At 40.0% G+C, this 20,607-nt stretch overlaps 1 protein-coding gene across 2 annotated transcripts; it reads right to left on the bottom strand.

The window, feature by feature from the left end:
• Nucleotides 1-5,248: 5,248 nt before the first annotated feature.
• On the bottom strand, nt 5,249-15,504 carry LOC125886582 (transcriptional regulatory protein AlgP-like). Of its 2 annotated transcripts, none has more exons than XM_049572907.1 (4): nt 15,308-15,504; nt 10,365-10,462; nt 8,849-8,921; nt 5,249-6,668 (listed from the first exon to the last, which is right to left on the bottom strand). In XM_049572907.1, the coding sequence occupies exons 1-4, from the start codon at nt 15,378-15,380 to the stop codon at nt 6,166-6,168; spliced, it is 747 nt and encodes a 248-aa protein (XP_049428864.1). In that variant the 5' UTR covers nt 15,381-15,504; the 3' UTR covers nt 5,249-6,165. The 2 variants fall into 2 exon arrangements, with proteins under 2 accessions (XP_049428864.1, XP_049428863.1); XM_049572906.1 differs by having other exon boundaries at nt 5,252-6,668; nt 10,365-10,465.
• Between the last annotated feature and the right edge of the window lie 5,103 nt (nt 15,505-20,607).

The following is a 20,607-nucleotide window of genomic DNA, read 5'->3' as shown; positions in this document are numbered from 1 at the left end:
CAATTCTTAATATCTGAGTATGAAATGGCTTAGTGCACTTTAAAATTACTTTAATATTAATGTCTTAAACTAGTACGTACTAATAACTAGTAACCAGTTTTATTATTGGGTTTTGCACTGTTGGTTAGAAAAAACAAGACATCTGAGGACATCACACTGGGCTCTGGAAACTTATGATGGACATTTGTTGACATTTCATGCACATAATGATGGATAAATTGATCTAAAAAAAACTAAATGTCACATCAACCAACTAGGAAAATAATAATTTGTTGCAGCTCCAGTAAATTCCCTCAGATTAAATTAGGATTACACCTCATGTATTTTCTTTTTTTCACCTTACTGTGAATGCGAGGCATGTGCTGCACTTATCCTGGTTTATACAGTGCTGTGCTGTTTTTATTAAATTCCACTTACTTTGAGCAGGTGTCTATTACTGCATAATCTACAGTCACCACAGGTTCAGGAACAACTCTACAGGAGACTACCTGCCTATTTCATGCTCCCTCTGCAGGTGTAAGCTTTCAAGAAAAAGTGTGCGTGGCACTTGAAAAAACAGATGGCTTTTCGAGTGAGTGTAGTGAGCAGTCTTAACACTCTTACTGGAGAGAATTGGTTGATAGCATGTCATTTCAACACAAAAGCCTTAAGTCTTGTTTTTAAGACATGGAAACGGATGTTTTTATAAAGACGATCCTCACATGACATTTAAATAATGAAATAAGTGCTGCTACATAGTAAACATCCCTGGATTGCCACCAACTGGCGAGCCACTGGGACACCCTAAAACAAGCACTGTAATCTAGGATTAGTCTTAACCTGTCTGTGGGACTGCATTAAACTACACTTGTCACAATTAAAACTCCAAGGACAAAGCTGATACAAATCAGTGACAAACAAATCAAATCTGAAGGAAATTAGAAAGGTAAGGTATTTAAGGTATGGTTTACTTTGTTGTTACTTTCAGTTTGTTTCACTATAAAGTTTTTGGTAATATCTACATGTATCTATCTATCTATAGAAAACATCTTGCAATTTTTGATTTTTCAGTGGTAATCAGAGTTTCCCCCTTTCAGTTTAGAAATGATGGCTTGTTTCTTTTGCTTTTTTATATCTTAAATGCCAGAGGCTTTACTGCCTTTTGGCTGTAAAAGGCAAGAGGCTTTTCTGTTTCATCTGTTCACGATGTATGAAAATTATTTTGCTTTTTTTAAGTTGCTCTCTAATATATGTGTCCTGGATTGTCCTGCATACTTTGTAATCTTTATACCTCTCTTTCTATTGCATTTGTTTCTTTTTGAGCATTTTTTTCTTCCCAGGTTGCATATGATATTATCTCTCTACTTCCCATCATACAATAGGTGTCACCTCTTCTTTTTTTATTTTAAGATATTTCTGGGGGCATTTTTGCCTTTAATTGATAGGAAAGCTAAGGGTGAAGGGGGGGGGGGGGTGACATGCAGCAAAGGGCCACAGACTGCAGTTGAACCCGGGCTGCGGCAACAGCCTTGTACATGGGATGCCTGCTCTGTCCACTAAGCCACCGACGCCCCAGGTTTGACATATTGTGTCAATTTCACATCTGCACTCTTGTTATGTTATGTGCTTCAGACCTTGTGGATTTAAGATTTGCTAAAAGTCCACCACTCCTATTTCTGTCTCCGCCTTCCTTAAAACTGCTGCAGTTTTATGTTTCTTTTTGCTTTGTGTGTCTTTTGCATTCGTGATCATATTAAAGTCCCTTCCCATGATGGTTATTCCCCTCACCTCTGTGACCAGTAGAGACAACCATAAAGTTTTGATGGGCTATAAATATTAAGAAGGAACACTGGTTTATTCTCTACATCTCCCATATTTTTCTTTTACATTTTTGTTAACTGTAATATTTGAATCAGGATAGCTCTTCTAGCTATTCATGACAGTGCCCAACTTTGTCTATTTCTCCAAACACAGAAGAAAAGGGAAAAAATAAAAATAATACAATGATAAGATAAAGCAGAACAGAAGCAAAAAAGAATCCTTTCAATAACCTGTTTTTTTTTTTTAAAATGAAAGTATTCCTCTCCCTGCCCTCAGCCTCTTTCATCCTACTTTTCACATGTAACCAAAATTGTATAATTCTACCAAAATGTTGTGAGACTGCTGCATAATTCCCTTCAACACCCTTCTATATCAAACTTTAACACTGGAGGAGAGAACGTATAAAAAAGAAAAGTCAGCACATTTTAATGAAGGGGGCTAACAAGAGGGGGAAAAAAACATTCCTTTAAATTCCACCTCCCACCTATCACCAATCATTCATTGAGTGGCTAAACCCTTTTTGTATTAGGCTTTGGGTGAGGCTTGATCAGAGGATTGTGTATTTTGGGCTATTTCCAGGGGAAGCACAGGGCTTCACCTTTTTCCATCCCAGGCGCTGTGGTCTCTTCCATCTCCCCTGGGTCGTCTGCTTTAGGGTCTGTTGACATGTTTCCATATGCCTGTTCAGCCTTTGACCTTTATCCTCAATCATCACCCAGGGTTCTGCTAGGTATTTAGTCTGTGGTCTGATCCCCTTCTCCTTTAGGTGATTCCAGATATTCCTGAAACCTTTTTGCAACTTTGCAACATGGTCTAAAGTCTTGAAATAGATTCACTCTGCATGACATGCAAGTTTCCTCCTCCCCTACACAGTTTTTTAAACTTGCTGCCCCATCTCCACAATGGGAAAACTCACTGCAGGGCTTATTCAGTATTTCTGTCATATTGAGATTCTCCCTTGGAATATCCAGGATCTCTGCATCAGCAAATCCTCTAATTGTATCACATTAACAGAATTATTGTTTTCTTCGATATTGTAGATCATGATGTTGTTATGGCTTGATTTATTTTCAAGATATTCCAATCTCCTCTCAGTCTTTTTTTCAAAATTTGCTTTTTTCTTCTCTCCTCAGTCCCCTCAGTTTTTCTTATTTTCTGCTTTTTTGTTTGTTTGTTGCATTTTTAGGCGAGATTTAGAGGAAGCTAAACACTTGAGCTGTCATCTTCTCCCCCTTATGACCAGAAGTCACACCTGGATTAGTAAGATCTAAACTTTACTAGCATTATATTCATTTATTATCTTATCTTCTAAGAGTGGTCATGTGGTCATCATTTCAAAAAACAAGCAATACAGGAGAACAAAGGACTGAAGGCAAAAACATTCCTTAGATCAGTGGTCCTTGAACTCTTTTCAATTATGTACCCCCTTTGAAATACTTTTAGCTTTTAGCTTTATCAGTGTCTGATTTACTAAACAACTTTGAAACTGAAAAACACTGAAACGCTACAACACTGCTTTCAGTCGTTATCTTTTCATCTTACACTTGAAGCACAGGAGTATGAGCATGGCACAAGGATCCTAAGGAAATGAAGCATTTCTACAAGAAGTGGGTGTTTCTACACCTAAAACAAAGTCCTGGTCATAGTCCTGAACTGACTGAAAGATGTTACACACAGCACACTGTTGTATTGAAGTACACATGGAGGCCACTTAAGTCAGCGTCTACGGTTTCATTTGTAAGTTGATGTGTAGTGGAAACCAGTGAATTCATGAGCAGATGAAAATGAGGACAAGACGAAAGAGAAACAAACTTTTAAATGTGCCTTTTTTCTACCATGTCTGTTATATTCTGCAAGTGACTTTCACCAGCACAGTACTGTGATGAATGTTGATTATACAGTGGTGTAACACAACGCATGAATTCCAATAGCTGTTCAAAGTGAGGTCGCACTGCAAAAAAATATAATAAATAAATAAACATATATATATATATATATATATATATATATATGAAGTGACCCCAATCACAATTGAGAAGTGGAGTGGATAGTTCTAGTTGTCTGTTTACACCAGGCATTTGAATGCATCTCCACATGCGTTCCTAGTGACAGGATCTCACTTTACTGCTCTATATGCAAATAAATATGTGAATTATCTACCATGACCAAATTTCTCTGTTTTTGACAGGAGGGAGCTATGTAGTTCTATAGGCACACTTACAGCCTTTACTATTTACATTCACTTAAGCCTTGTCTAATTGTAGGGCTGCATGCAGGATATTGACAGCCTCTGCATTGTTGCACATGTTTATCATGAGAAAAGTGTACCTTTAGCAGCTTCCTGCTGCAGCGTGTGAGTGCGGGGAGTAAATATAGACAGTGCAGGCACTGGTTGCACTGGGGCCCATAGGGGGAGTGGGCCCTCCAACAATGTGTTGGGTGGAGAACAGGCCCTTAAAAGTGATTGCCACCTTGAAAATATGCCTGTGTTCAAAGAGAAACTCCCATTACATTAAACACAGTGCCATTTGTTATATATATATACTCTTAAAAAAGGTAAACTCATTGGTCATATTTCTTTTTTGTACAAGTCAGCATCTATAACAAAGTGGCATGCATATTCTTTAACTATAAATCAACTAGTCTATAAATTAACTATTTATAACTAGAAATCAATTAAAATTGTTAATTTCTTAATGTCTTATTTTCATTGGCATTTGTCATTACAGATATGCAGTGATGATTGCTGGGTAAGCTGTGTGTTGATGTTATCCAATGTAAAGTCTCTGGTCATGAGACGAGACGATGTGTGCATAATAGCGTGCACTGGGGCCCATTTTAACTATCTTATGTCACTGGTGTGAGCTCCATGTTAGGGACAGCTTGGGGCGGCAGTAGCTCAGTCCATAGGGACTTGGGTTAGGAACCGGAGGGTCACCTGCTCAAGTCCCCATCCGGACCAAATATGGAGTGTGGACTGGTGGCTGAAGAGGTGCCAGGTCACCTCCTGAGCACTGCCGAGGTGCCCCTGAGCAAGGCACTAACCCTAACCTTATGATCAGATCACCCGAGATGATGCGAGATGATATTCCAGGTATAAACAGGCTCATCTAAAAACAGATCTGAGTCACATATGAGCCAAAGGAAAAAATAAATAAATAAAAAAAATAAAAATCTTGATTTGGGCCACTTTTGTCTGCAGACTGAAGGTAGGCTAAAAGTCACTGGATAAATTCTAGACTACAGTTAGCCTTGGACAAACAAGATACTTATTCTCAACAGATTCTTTTACAACCTACACAATCTTGATATATGCAAACATAAACCAAATCATAATTTTAATCATACATTCACCACACAACCGTTTACATAATATAGCACCTTTTTTTTAAAAAAAAAAAAATAAAAATACAATGTTGAGACACTTTCTTCTCATCCAGAGATGTTTTATTCTTAGAAACTTGAGAATATTAATCATAATGACAAATTTCTGAGAGACAGGTGAATGAATTTTCGGTAGTGTTCCCTGAAAGATTTCACATTTAAAAAAGGAGTAAAGAAACAAGAAAGGTGAGTTTGACACTTAAGAGAAAAAAAACGTCTTGTACATGGCTGGTAAATAAGAATTTCAATATGGTCAAGAGAGGAAAAATGTGCAAAATGATCAAGAAAACGAGAGTGCTGCAGCCATGAAAAAAGAGCAAACTTTTTTTTGGTAGAACTTTACAGTGAGACAGTTAATATTAAAACACACCATCTGTGTTTCATCCCTACTGTTTGAATGATAATCCTAACCTAAGCAAAGTTTCATGGGATACAGATCGAAGTAAGCATTGGCTGAGCAGATGAAGATCAAGTGCAAATGATGTTGAATGAGGAAGACAACTTGAATAACTTAAGGACTGCATTCATTCACCGTGCTGACATTTTTAAATGAGGAAGAATATGTAAGGTTTGTTTTTTAAGGGCACTTAGTATAACATTTCGTAGAGAACATCAGTCATCAGCTCTGTCCCTTATATCACCTAGTTAACTCTCTATCAGCTGTACAGCAGCCAAACCATAATTTGGATTTGCTCTGATTATAAAAAAATTCCTATAGAAACTGAATTTTCCAAACTGAATCTAAAACAGCCTAATGCCAAATGTTCTGGTTTGGGTCTGAAGTTTTTGGGTGGGGTGAGGTAAGGAAAGGAGGGAACCCTGGGAACTGGACTGGTGAACCCCCAACTAGAAGTGAAAACTAAACGCCACCCATGAACCCCAGGGGTTCATGAGTCCTTTTTTCCTAGGCCCCAAAAGGTGGAACACAGCACAACTAACTCCTAGCCCTACTTTATGGGCAACTATCCTACCATCACAGCTTTATGCAGCCACCTCAGCAGCAGGGGTGGCCTCAGCCTCAGGGGCTGCAGGGCCAGTCTCTGCCTCAGCAGGGGGAGCAGGAGGGACTTCATCTAGTGCTACTGCTGCCGTACCAGCACTCTCTGCTGCAGGGGCTTCGACGGCAGGGGCCTCTGCTGGTGTCTCCTCCGTGGCAGTGACTTCCACAGTGACAGGAGCAGCTTCTGGAACTGCCTCTACCACTGCTGGTGGGGCAGCTTCTTCTGTGACTGCTGGCTCAGCTGCAGCCTCAGCAATGACCACCTCAGAGGCCACGGCGGCTGCTTCACACACTGCCTCGACAACAGGTTCGGCGGTGGTCTCTGCCACAGGTTCTGCGGCGGTCTCTGCCACAGGTTCTGCAGGAGCAGGGACAGACTCTGTGGCAACTTCTGTGATGACCTCTGCGGCTGGCACTGACACCTCCACTGGGGCAGGGTCAGCTGCAGGAGCTGCTACTTCTGGTGCTGCCTCAGCTGCAGGAGCTGCACAATAAAAAGGAAGCAGAAGTAAATAATAGCAACCTTCCTTGACTCGTGTCTCTTCATTCATACAGTTATGTGCAACAGAAAAAATTATACCAAACTAATTAAAAAAAACAAACAAACAAACAAAAAAACAGCTAGTGCAATATATACCAGGGATGCACCAATTGTGAAAATTTGGGCCAATACAGATTTTTTTTTCTTCCCCCTTTGCTGCAATCATTCAATACATTAGGTAGTATTAAAAGACAGCACAGTCAATACCTAATGATCAGTGAGCACTCTGGAGTTAAGCAGTTTTTTTGTATCTGAATATTGTTTTTGTTTTTTAAGTAAAGGTTTATTGGCTAAAATCTGAGCTACAAGCAGAGCTTCAGTGTGGCTTTACAAATTCTCTCTTCTCAGTTGCTGTTATTCAATATACATTTACAGCTCAGCACACTAAACTGCACTGTAGTGATAGTCAGTGATGTGTATTCAGATGAATGTGTCAGGCCAATATGTTCTTTAAATCACAATCACATCAATCACAGTCATGATGTGCATCAAGATGTTTCTGTGACTTTGTGTCCAGGAATCTGTGCTTGATGACCTAATATGATCACTGGCCAGTTTAAAGCTGAAGCAGTACAGTCTACAGTGCTGTAGGGACTACTGATTTAGACTCTGGGAGCAGAAACACTTCCAGGCTGCATGTACACAAATGAACCAGTGGCATCTGCTGCTTATCCCCATTACAAGCTTGTTAGTCACTCTGGGCGTAGAGCCATGATCTCTCTGGGTTTATACTGGCTGAATAGACAATTTGCAGACAGAGATGAAAACAGACAGGCAAGATAAAACTTTTGAGAGTGATCATTCTACCATGTTTGATATTTGTGTGGTGAAGCCAGACCCAAGCCAACCAGTCAGGAAATGCAGCAGAATCTCTTGCTTTTTTTGCTTTCTGTTTCTCAAATTATTAGTACATATGTACACCTGGGCAAAATTAACATCAATATGTTTACTTCCACAGAATATTCTTTTTTTACCCCTTACTCTGAAGAAGACAGTGTTCCTATTAAGCTGTTTACATGGCTAATGAAAATCAAAGGGCATGTCGTAATACAGAAAAGTAGAACAGCTGGAGCTGCTTGTCATTTTTCTTCTTCACATCAAAACAGAATTTTTCAAAAAATTTCCACTGGTGGTGGACTTATGTCACAAGCTGCAGTAAAAAAAAAACGCAATTGAGACATATTCTGAATGTGCTGTATACATGTCCAAACAATGCTATTAAAACCTGAATAATATCAGCATATCATACTTCTTAATTGGAAAATCCTACATTAAGAAAGTTCAAATTTGGAATATCTAAACTGAATGCTGTTTACATAACCCGCATCAATTTCAGACTGTCATATTCAGAATAATAGTGTAATATTAATGTGTGTGTAAACATCTGCAATGTCACAACTGCTTCTCTAGAAGCTAAAGATAGTTACCCAGTTAAAATCTAGCTGACTGACCTTTGAGGCTGGATTGGAAGTGATCTGTGAAAATGTGAGACCCACTTTCTTTTGTGTAGTGTTTTCAATTTTTCATGAAATGCCTCAACAAAACCCTGAAATATTGGTGTGCAGATTGCTCGGACTGGTTATTGAATGTTGTTTGGATGAATAAGTTACTTAGTTGTGTCTGAAAACAAAATCCAAATAAAGAAAAAAAATATTGCAATATCTGACAAAATTATTGCAATATTATTTGCAAGCACCATACAAAAGTGCATGTTTACTGCCTGATTTTTATTTATTTATTTATTTATTTATTTAAAAAAAAGGAAAAAACTGACTCAGACATTTTGTGCTAATACTGACCCAGTCCAAAATCCAGTGAGTGACATCACAGTGGCTACGACCATATGATACAACCTCACAAAAGGCACTAGCATGGCTGTAGACTTAGTCATGTGTAATTGTAGAAATGCTGTGCCTGTAATTTATGCATTTGTTGCAGACATAAGTCTAAAAATTCTAATTATGTAAGTTACAAGAAAAGTGTTATTTATTTAATAAATTATTCATTTCTGTAGTAATATTTAGAAACACAGTCCTAGAAATTTAAGTTTAAGTGTGTGTGTGTGTGTGTGTGTGTGTGTGTGTGTGTGTGTGTGTGTGTGTGTGTGTGTGTGAACAACTGACCCTTTTCTGTGGAGGACATGCTGGCAACTGCATCCTCATGGCGCACACTATCACCATTGGCTGCCTTGTAAGCCTGACAGAAAGAGGGCAGATATGCACTTATTACATTCCAGCACACATCAAATGATAACACAAAATACCAGCTTACACTGAGATTTTTCTAACATGAACAATCACAGCTGATAGCGCTTGTGCTTTGCCAAGAGCCTGACAGCTATTGTCTTGGCAGACTGGCTGTATGCAGAAAGCACAAAGAACCTCCTATGTCGCCTCCAGTTTCTGAGCTGTGGTGTTGTCTGCTACACACAGACCAGTCTTTCTTGAGGATGCATGTCAACTGGCTCCCAGTTTACACCAGCCAAGACATCACACTGTAAAACTACAGATTGGATGATCACAAAGACCCTCTGCTGATGAGTCAGAAGTGGACGTCTATCCTTGCACCAGTGTTTAATGGATTCACATATTTTCTGATCTTGTAGATGATGCCTAGCTGCATTTATAAATATATGGAAAGAACTAATACATGCCAGCATAATACCTGAGCAGAACGTGTGCATCATAGGAACCTCTAATTTTTTTTTTTTGTCAGCGCCAGTGTTAACTGTACGGCTTAGCAGCTGTTTACGTCTAAAAATTTGGAATTTCATTATTTGTTCTGTGTGACTTGCGCAGTTTTTAACAAAAATAGTCAATGACCATGAAAATGGTCTTTTGATAATCATATTGATATTGCACCAGCAACCCCGACAATGCTTATTTCTATAGATTGTCTAAATCTTTGTCCATGTCTGTGAGATAAAGATCATGCTACAGGGCTGCTATTAAGTCCCTTCTTTACACCACGTCACTCCAGTGTGTTATTTTAGACAGCATGCCAGCATTGCGAAAGCATAATAATAACAATACAGAATGGTGAAGCGGGATAAGTGAGTGAAATTCCTGCCTTAAAGAGGCAGTGTAAAAGGGGCTATTTACTCCTGACTCAACACTGACTGATTCTGTTTCAAATTAAAAGCCCTCTAGGTTCTCTGTGGACAGAGTCCCTTGATTTATTAACACAGGGTCCTTACTATGGATTTTATGAGGCAAACTCAATATAGAAAGACATAGATGACAGGCAGCAGGGCAACAGCAGCAACGCTGTCTGTGTGAACACCAAACACGCGCAAGGTGCAGCAGTTCAGTGAGTTAGCCATCATGCACTGCTCACACAGGTAGTGTGGCCAAGGCATAGAACTGCTCTGTTTAGCATGCAAGTCTACTTAACTCATGTTTCACATTTTGACTACAGTTTTAAATTCCTTTAAAATTATATTCTCAATTTTTAATATCATTTAGTGTGGGAGGAGAAAATCAAGTAATAAATATTTTTAAGCATTCAGGTACTATTTCTCCCAAAATCTTTTAAGTTACACTCACGGCTGATTCTGAGGACAGATTTTGAGTGGAATACTACTTTAATTCTTAGAGGTCAGGTGAACCTAGAATGGAGAAATCTCACACAGATACTCACATAGACGGCTGCAGCAGTGAGGCCTCCTCCGCACAGAACAAAGTACGCCATGTTGCTGGAGCCACCAGGGATTCCAAAGGCCATGTGTCGCACTGGAACTGCTGAGAGACACAGGAAAGCACAGTCACAGAGTTAGTGTGGAAATATGATTGGAAGCTGAGTCCTGGGGCTGTCCTAAATAACTTAAAGCTTTGAATTTTGATTTGGTTGTCGATTACCATGGCAACAATGGAAGCAATTGGGTCAGCCCTCAAAAGGTCAGTCACACCAACTGAAATATATATTATCATGAAATTACTAATTTTGAACTAGGATGGACTTGTGTTCACTTTTATCGATAGGGCATTTGCTTTTTGTGTCATGAGATCCAAAATAAGCATCACTAATTAAAGAAAAATCAGAGAGTGAAAGTATGATAAATTTAAACATTTAGGTGTGTCATTCATTTCATTCAGGAAACTGCTCCATCAGAATTACGACTCGGCACATAGACCAGTGCATTCTGATGGCGTCAACATGTCTCCATCCCTTAATCCAGTTACACAACACAGCCCTGGTCATTTGTAACAGGGGAGATGGAAAGATTTAGAAGCAGCCAAGCTAAACACCTAATTGTCCCTTAAATTAAATCCCCAACACACAAACACATCCAGCTTCATGATCTTAGATGTGCATCAAAAATAAACTTTAAATGATCTAGTGGTCTTAAATTAACGTGAATTAATCCCTCAGCACATCTGTCAGGAGTCAAAGAGGATCTGTCAAATGCTTTGTAACAGGCGACTGTTGTGCTGGTGGTGACTGTGGATGGCTGCAGCCTGCGTACCCAGTAAAAAGATTTGCTGGTGTTTAAAGGATTGCCAGTAGTGCATGCAGAGAAGGCTGTAAATAAAACCACCCTGCTTCCCAAGAACTTCTTCATCCTAATCTTGTTCTACCTAGATCGCACACACACGCACACACACACACACCAAGGAGTCTACATGCTGTTACAGTACATACGATATCTTTAGCATGATCCACACCCTCTGTGTGTGTACATGCACGTGGTTTACTCAGCAACCTGAGTAGGCCATCTCAAGTCATGAAAGAACACAATGTACAGCGCCCCCCCCCCTCGTCCTTCCCATGTTTCACGTGTGTTCTGGCAATCATAACTCATCCTGTGACTTTGATACTGACAACTTATATCTATATAACATGGATGATCGTTTACCTGCTGCATTCACAAAATGTTTAATCGATCCATCACAGATTTAGATTTACATTAGTTTAAAAACAGCGATGAACAGTGTAGCATTTTGCAACTTAATAGACAGGAATCTGTAGAGATCAAAAACAGAGCTAAAAGAAAGTGAAGTTAATTTAAATTTATCAGGTGGACAGAAACATGAGTAACTGAACACTAATGTCTCTCTGTAAATGCTAACAAGTTTCTTATCAACAAAAGGTCTGTCAGTGTGTCAGATTTTGTGGCATCAAGTGTGAGGTTCCAAACTGCAACATACTGAAACTTCTGTGTGCCAAGCGTGAAGGAAAAGTACAATGGCGGACACGAAATCGCAACTGGCCCTTTCTAGTACCAGTGTTTGATTTTTCCGTTCTGAGCTCATTCTTTGTCTTAGGTGACTAAAGCCCAGTTCAGATCAAAGATTTGCGATGAGACGAAACTGTTTTAGAATGTTGCAGAGAAATGTTGCCGCAGTGTGAACTGGCCATCTGAGCTCAACTCAAGCTGGCTGATGGTGTCACCTGTAACTCAACTGGTCAAATCGTCGGTTGCTGGTTTTAGAACTTAAAGCTCGTCACCTGTTTCAACAGCCAGCTGGCTTGTGCAGTCTGTGGGTCAAGTCAAAATGGCTGCAGATGGCGTGTTAACTTGCTGCTGCAGGTGCTCCATCCCTGCTGAGCCCTCTGTTTCTGTCCTCATGGTGTGCTGGTACAGGACAGTGGGTCACTGCTGCTGCTCACTGTGTGTACTTGTGCCCCGCTTGTACTTATGACTGATTAATTGGCGCTGGTTACTTATATTATTGTGGCGTATTTATTATGAATACAGTCCATCTGACACTGGTCTTGTTTCAGTTTTTCGGTTTCAGTTTCATCACTACTACAAATGCAACTGTAGCCAGTATCTCACCATCACTATCCTCATTCATATTTTAAAGAAGCTACAAATTTTCAGCCACAAAATAAGCCTGAAAAGCTGGAAATCAGAACAGAAGAACAGAGAGTTGTTGTATAGAGATGATACAGCCTCTCATCTAGCTGCATTGGTGTGAACTGGCAGGTTTTTTAGAACATTGCAGAACAGTGCATTGCAAGTAGTTGCCTGTTTCAACTCTACCCATCACAAAATCTTTGGTCTATTGCAAGTTTGATACCACTCTGATGTCTGTCTGCTAAATATTAACTGGAGGCAGCAATCAGTTAGCTTAGCTTGGCATAAAGACTGGATACAGGGGGAAACCATGCAGACAGGAAACTAGCTGGACTGGCTCTGTCCAACGGTAACAAAAGAGAGGGATCACTTATTAACATGTTATCTTGTTTGGTTAATCCATAAAAAACCCTAAAGTGTTAAAATGACACACTGTGGTTTTCATGGACAGTTATGTACCACGAATGGCCCAAACAATAACTTGAGGTTCTTACCAAAGTGAGCACTGCTGCATCCCATATAATCATGCTCACTGTGGGGAAATAGAGTACTGCAGGAATGAGTCCTTAAACTCAGACATGAGTTAGAATTTTAGTACTTCCAGTTCCATCTTCTCAAAGTCAGTGGTTTTTTAAAAATGGATTATTTGTTAGGTCTGAAATAAGGCCTGTGGTTACCACAAGCATAAGAGACTCATGTTTTGTTCTACGACATCTGAGTTGTTAAACAGAAAATCCTGCACACTGCTTTTGCTCAGCTTCACATTTTAGTTTCAGTCCTACTGGACCTTGATCAAGAATGTTCAATGATTTTCCAACACATCTGCATCTGAGACAGTTGGATATGCAAATATCTCTTTAGACAAATTGTTCTACGACATAAAATGTATCATTAAATACCCCACTGTCCATTTTGAAGCTTTTACGAGTCTTAAAAAAGCTGGTTACTAACAGGTTTCTAATAAGGGACATTAATCACCATAATGCCAAACACTGTGCCAAAAATCCTTAAGTGGTGTTTATTTGTGAAGATTATTTTGCTGAGCAAAACCCAGAAGTATCAAACTTTTGTTTGCCAGAGTTTATTCTCTGCAATAATCCAAAATCCAACGGAAAAACCCACAGCCTTTGTCAGAGAGAACGAGGGTGAGTCTAACTTCTGTGTAAACGTACCTACATAAAAAGATACATCATACCTGCAGCACTCAATACCAAGTTTTTAGGAAGTCCCTTCTCAAAATGGCGGGTTTGAACTCAAGTGTTTTAACTCCCCCTGGTATTAGCTTACTTGAAACCAGGTAGAAAAGTACCAGGTAGCCTACTACACACAACTTTGCTCATGGAAACCCAGAATGGTTCCATGTGAGTCGGGCCATGCAGGACCATGCAGTGGAAATGAGGCTATGATATCACTAAATTAAAAATAATAAATTAGTAAAACTAAGTGTGTAGCAAACTCAAATAGAGCTGGACATTGTCCTCTTGTGGGTGCCGAATCAATGTAGGAGTAAGTCCCCCCTCCTTCCTCCTCTAATACCCATGACACAGCAGCGTTATGCTGGGACAAGGCCAAGTACAGGTTATTTATACAGGTAATCAGTTAATCCCTGCAGTGAGGTTTAAGCCTGTAAAAATGGACATGCACAGCAACAACAGACAAGATGGCTGCTGTGATGATACACGTGTGTTGACCTGCGTGTTGGGTGTACTCTCCTACTGTCAGCTGACATATGCTGAGACAGAACCAGAGGAGAGAAAGTGCAGACATGCAGGACAGCAAGGTCAGGCCTGCTGTGACCATGACACACCTGCAAGTCTTTTATTTCTAGAATGCAGCCTTCACGACCAACTATTTTTGTAGCTATAGTTCATTTTGTATGCACCATCAGTCAGAGCTTCACCAGTAGTTTTACAAGAAATTAAAGCAGCAGTTAGCCCTCAAGCTGAATTCCACGTGCTCAGAGCCCAAAGTAAAGGATGATCCAGGCAAACACGCGTGAAAAGACAAAGCATCCTAAACTTTCTAAACTTTACCTGAATTCCCTTCATCTTAAATGCAAACACTCAAAGTTAGGTTTCAAATAATGCAGAAAAAATAAATGAAAATTCCGGTGTAGCCTCATGTATACAACTTGTGCGAATGTTACTCTTTAAAATATGATCATCATAGGCTAGTCCGTGGGGCTGGCTTTTCTGCAGGCATGGCTGATCTCCATGTGGTCCAGCTCTGAAGTCTTGGTACAGCGTGTAACCATCACAAAGAATCACTCCTAAATCGTTATTTCTTTGCAAACATTGGACTAGGCCTAAACGCTCTAGACTTTAATACTTTATCAAAAACATTAGGCGCATTTCATGCAGCTTAGTTATAAAACCTTAAAACCAAATTTGGTCGCGTGTCGTGCGCTCTTTCATAACCAGTGTGCAAGAACGGTGTGTTCCCAAAGCAGGACACACCTCCCTCCGACTGCTACTCTGCACAATGGAAAACCTCTGAATCTAAATCTTTATGCGACTGTCTTCCCACAGAAATCAAAGATTTGAAAGGAAACTCTGCAACAGAAAGTAATTTTAAAAGCATTTCATTTGCACGAGTATATTCCCGCTTTTTAACAAATCTGTGAGACTGTCACTCACAAAACGTTTCAATTAGTCCAGTAATTAGTCCACAATGCAGACAAGCTGGTAAACGCACGAGACAGCGATCTTTAATTAATTAGACGACACATCCTGTAAACTCCATCCACACAGGTCATTAAGTGTGTTAACCTCAGGCTACTCACCATTTCTGGGTGTTGGTTTGAAAGCCCTTCGTGCCAGAGGCCCGACTCTCTGCAAAGCCCGTCTGCAGAACATCTTCTCTCGGTTATCAGCAGGTAAGTGAGTGTGTGTCCCTGTGTTCCCAGCAGCTTTTAAAGATGACTGAGGAGGAGCGCTCAGCTGCTGTCCAACACTGACTGTACAGAGCACCTCCTTTCTACAAGACTGGGACACCAGTGCGCCCCCCACAGGCGACCTGGCAGAACAATGTCCGTGCTTTTCTGTGGCTTTGAGTTAATGTTGTAATGTTACGGATTTGTAGTAAAATTAAAAATATTACAATTAAGTTGTAATTTCCCTTCATAGCATGTGTCATGCTGTATAATGAGATGAAATGATGTTGACTGCTCTGTGGAGGATCAGACATCCCTCACGCTGCTTTCAAGTGGATTACAGTCCCATGTGGTTGCATGCAGAGACACTGAATTCTGGTTGCATAATACACTCTGTCCCAGAGCTATTGTGGGTCTGCACCATGCATGGCTGTGATTGGCAGATTGTCTTCTCTTATACTAATACACCAAGCAAAAATTTAAACGCAACACTTTTTTTTTTGCTGCCATTTTTCATACGTTTAAGTTAAAGATCTGAGACTTTTTTCATGCTCTCTATAGATACATTTCTCCAGGTGTGGCATATCAAGATGCTGATTAAACAGGATGGTCACAATATAAGGACAAAGTTAAATCACACAACACAAACTGACACAGATGTCACAGCTTCTGAGGGAGTGTGCCATTGGCATGCTGACTGCGGGAATGTCCACCAGAGCTGTTGCCTGTGAGCTGAATGTTCATTTCAGTAGCAGAAACAAAAGGTCCAGGGTCCAGGTATCACTGGATAATCCGTAATTCATTTGTAATTCTGAAACAAAACAAGCAGTCAAGTAATTGCTTTCTGAAACATCTAAAAAAATGATAAAAAAGAGAATGTAAACCCCTTCGGAACTGATCTAAAAAAACTACAAGCCAGATTTTTACCAATGATAAGTTGCAATTGTAGATTGTAGTTAGTTGTACCTTGCTCTGTACAGAACACGTGAAAAACAGGTGTTACTGATACAGACACTCATCTCTTCTCAACTTGATGTGAACCATCCCTCAGTCACATGTGCTTTCAGAGTACTCCACATGAAACAAGATGCCTCAGAAGTGTTTAAAAAGGTGGAAGTGAACCCTTGTGTTACAGTAAGGACCTGTGTAAATATCTCAAACTCTCCAAGGTTGCCATTTATGTCTCAGCAATAATAATAACAGGTGACAATGGTGCTCATGGAGGGGCACCATTGAGGAATTCACAATGCTCCCACAAAATAAACCAATGACATTGTACATCTCAAACTGGCAACCGAAATGTTCTATTATACTACTGGAAAAATGCTTTGTTAAACCTGGAAACAGAAGGCTAATGAGATTTTTTTTACATTAATTATAACAGAATTTTTGTTATAAGCCTGAGCTTAATAAAATAATAAACAGATAAATATTACTGTAAGTAAATTAGTAAGATAATAATAAAACAAAAAAGGACAAACACATATCAAATGTAATAAAATAAGGAGAAAGATATAAAAAATAAGAGGGTGGGGGTTGTAATGATTGTCTTAGAGTCACATATTAATCATAAAAAGAAACATTTTAGGCACATATATATATACACACTATTCCTAACACACTTTTGTTTTCATGTAAATCATTCATAAAGTGAATTTCAGTGAGGCCAGTCCACTGTGTCGCTTCTTCTTTCAGTTACGTCACTTAGATCATTGGGCTAGTGATTATCAGTGGCTGCCATATATTTATGAAGCTGCTCCGTTGCTCTCATCAGGGGCCGGGCAGTTCTGCTGCTGCTCCCTCTTGTTTTGCTTTTTTTTCTCCCAACCATGAAATGTGTCTACCCATGCATGAAATAAAATCAACTTTACACATAGGTCCAGTCCTATACCAAAGTTCCTCAACTAAACATTGGGGCTTATAGTCCTGATGGTGGTGCTACAGCAGTGTTGTGAAGTTTAAAACTTTGAAAATGTATAACAAATCGACTGTATGTGCTACAGCTTTGCAGTTTTCACCAAAATACCGCCCCAGCAGAAATATTCATACACGTAAACCTGGCAGGAGTTCTGAAGTCCATCACTCTGTTTCTGCAAAAACTGTTACACTAATCAAACCTCACTCTCCCACATTTTATTGCTTTTTCGACACCAAGTTTGCTACACAACATCTTGCGACTGCACTCCATAGACAATCCAGACAGATTTTTAGGTCAAAAACTGAGCCCACAATGCATGAAGATGTGTCAGTGTAAACAGTACTACAACCCCACTAAAACCTCTCACTAAATAAATCTCCAGGGTTCATGAAAAAAAGGACAATATTTTCATGACCTAGTAAAAGTGCAGTGGTATTTAATCTCAAAAACTGAATTTTGACAGTACTTTGAATTCTATGCTTTTATAACAGCCAAAGACAGTAAGAGCATCTTTAAACGTCAGTATGTCACTCATGGAGTAATCAGTCTTTGTGAAAATAAATTAAAGGTGACTCGATGAAGAACAAAAATTCTCAGAATTTAGTCTTGTTAACTAATTGTTGACAGTAGTTTGAAATTTGCCGTTAAATGCCATCCTGGTGATTGTCAGAGTCACAGTGTGAAACCAATCTGTGGTTTTTCACTTGACAGGTAGCTTAACAAGATCATGATGGGGGCAACAGCTCTGGTGGACATTCCTGCAGTCAGCATGCCTATGGCACACTCCCTCAAAACCTGCTACATCTGTGGCATTGTGTTGTGTGATTCAACCGAACATTTTTAGAGTGACCTTTTATTGTGACCATCCCAAAACACACCTGTGCAGTAATGATGCTGTTTAATCAGCACCTTGATATACCACACCTGCCAGGGGGATGGATTATCATGGAAAAGGAGAAGTGCTCAATGACACTGATTTTAACACACTTGTGACCAGAATTTGAGAGAAATGTATCTATTGAGGGCATAAAAAGTCTCTGATTTTTTTTTAAAGTTATTATTCATTCAACATATAACACAAAGACAATACACAAAACCAGGAACATAAAACACAACACCAAGGAGATGTTTACATTAAAATTCACATCTTTAATTGACATCTCAGATCTTTAACTCAAACCTGTGGAAATTGGGAGCAAAAACAAAAGTTTTGTATTTAAATGTTTATTCAGCATACATTTAAAGTTCTTTATAACCAACTAAAATCCAGCAAGATGCTACAGTAGAAGAGGCATTGCACAGCTACTGTTACTGAATACATAAATCAATGAATAAATTGATCAATGCAGGGGTGGAATACAACCTCTGTAAAAAACTGTATATTGGCTTTTGGCAGTGTGGTAATCTGTGAAACCAAACCATGAAGATATGTGACAGCAGTCACATTAGTTAGCATTATATGTTACTGCAATCAGAATAGTGTGGACTTTGTAGCCTAATGTAAGGGGGACCCTAAATCTAGCTGGTGTAATAGGTAGCAGTCGGTGTGATAATGCAGCATATAGCCTTTCTCTCCTCCATGTAACAGGTGTTTCACAGCTTACTGTTTTCTGAATGTACCACACAGTCCACTCTCAAATTTACCTGTCTTTGTCGAGTCCCACAGCCCACAGTGTCCCAGTTCTTTCTTTAAATTATTTTGCAGAGTAGTGACACTCTTCTTTGTCATTAACCCACTCTTTCTGCCATACAGCTGTGGGGCAGAGTCAGGTCAGGGACACCGACTCCCTTAAGTTATCTAACATGATGCGATGTTGAGGGCTTGTGTTCTCAGACAGATCCACCCCTCGCTCCTCCACAGTTCCACCCTCTAGCCCAAATGATGGTCACTTCTAAATTTTATACTGTATATGTTATGTTTTATCCCTGTATATTAACTTCGCACCATTTTAGGTTTTAGACTTAAAGCTATAGTGCGTAACTTGTACAGGTCCGTAAATGTCCGTTTCACCCAAGCCACTACTAGAGGAGATGACACAATGCTGATTAAGCCGATCGGCTCCTCTAACATCTCGCGGTATTTTTCAATATATATCAGTTTTAGTATGCATGTCAACCGGTGACATTCCCGCGCTGGCGCACAGGAAATGCTTCCTCACAACAAGAAGGGAGGGGGAGGAAGAGCGGAATGTCTCATAGCAAGAGGTAGAGCGCAGGTACAAAGAGAAAGCAACATGGCGGAGAAGCGGCCGAGACACGGTTCAGAAGTGGATCCTACCACAAAGGCAAGTGTTACTCTGTGTACACAGTGTGTGGCGAGTGTTACTCTGTGTACACAGTGTGTGGCGAGTGTTACTCTGTGTACACGGTGTGTGGCGAGTGTTACTCTGTGTACATGGACGTGCCGCCAGCTTATTAGTTGTAATAGCGCATTATCAGCTGGGAGGCGACAAAAGTTACGCACTATAGCTTTAAAGCAAAGATCTTGAGCCCTCAAAATATATATCCAAGACCCTTGTGATGGTACATCAGCTCACAATAGGTTGGATGACACCTCCGTCATTGCTTGAGAGCGTCTGTTTCACTAGCACTGGCACTATGCAGTTTCGGGGTTCGGGTAGAAACCCAGACACAAAAAAGACTACAAAATTTGGCTGCTTTACGGCATGTGTCATATCCCCCTCCTCTCTTCAGAGTAGCGTAGCCGAACCAAGGTGAACGAGGTTAGACGTGGTTGTCATGGCTGATGCGACAAAGACAAGGAAGAATGTGAAGGTGTTGTCTGAGGAGACAAAGAAAAGAAAATGGGAGAGCGATAAAACAAGAGCTCGAACAAGGATTAATATTGGCCCGGCTTTCACACACTGGCGAGAGCTGAAAGAGGAGGAGGGATGCCTGACCACTGGTGACCTGGCGCTGTTACTGCTGTTACCCTCTACTGAGGAGACTCACTGTGTGCAGGTCGGCTGCCTCAGGTACATTTTAAGATAAAGTGTTAGCCTACATACAGACAGCTTTCATTTTAGTTTGTCTTTAACTCTTTGCTGTTAGCACCGCAAGCGCAATGTGCTTGTGTCGACTGTGTTTGTAAATCATAATAGTGGTGAATGAGAGACTGTGGACAGAGCAGATTGAAATATGGCTTTCTACATGCTGATCACATGTATTGATAATGTATTGGCTTGGCTGGCAGAGATTTTATCGCACTTACTGACAGTAACAAGCGTAGTTGTCGTTAACTAGGGTGATCTTGAAGTTATATTCCCTTCATCTGCACCATGGCCTCTCTGTT

The sequence above is a fragment of the Epinephelus fuscoguttatus genome, linkage group LG3 (genome assembly GCF_011397635.1).
Source record: "Epinephelus fuscoguttatus linkage group LG3, E.fuscoguttatus.final_Chr_v1".
NCBI classification, from domain to species: domain Eukaryota; kingdom Metazoa; phylum Chordata; class Actinopteri; order Perciformes; family Serranidae; genus Epinephelus; species Epinephelus fuscoguttatus.
This window is presented reverse-complemented; position numbering and strand designations above follow the sequence as displayed.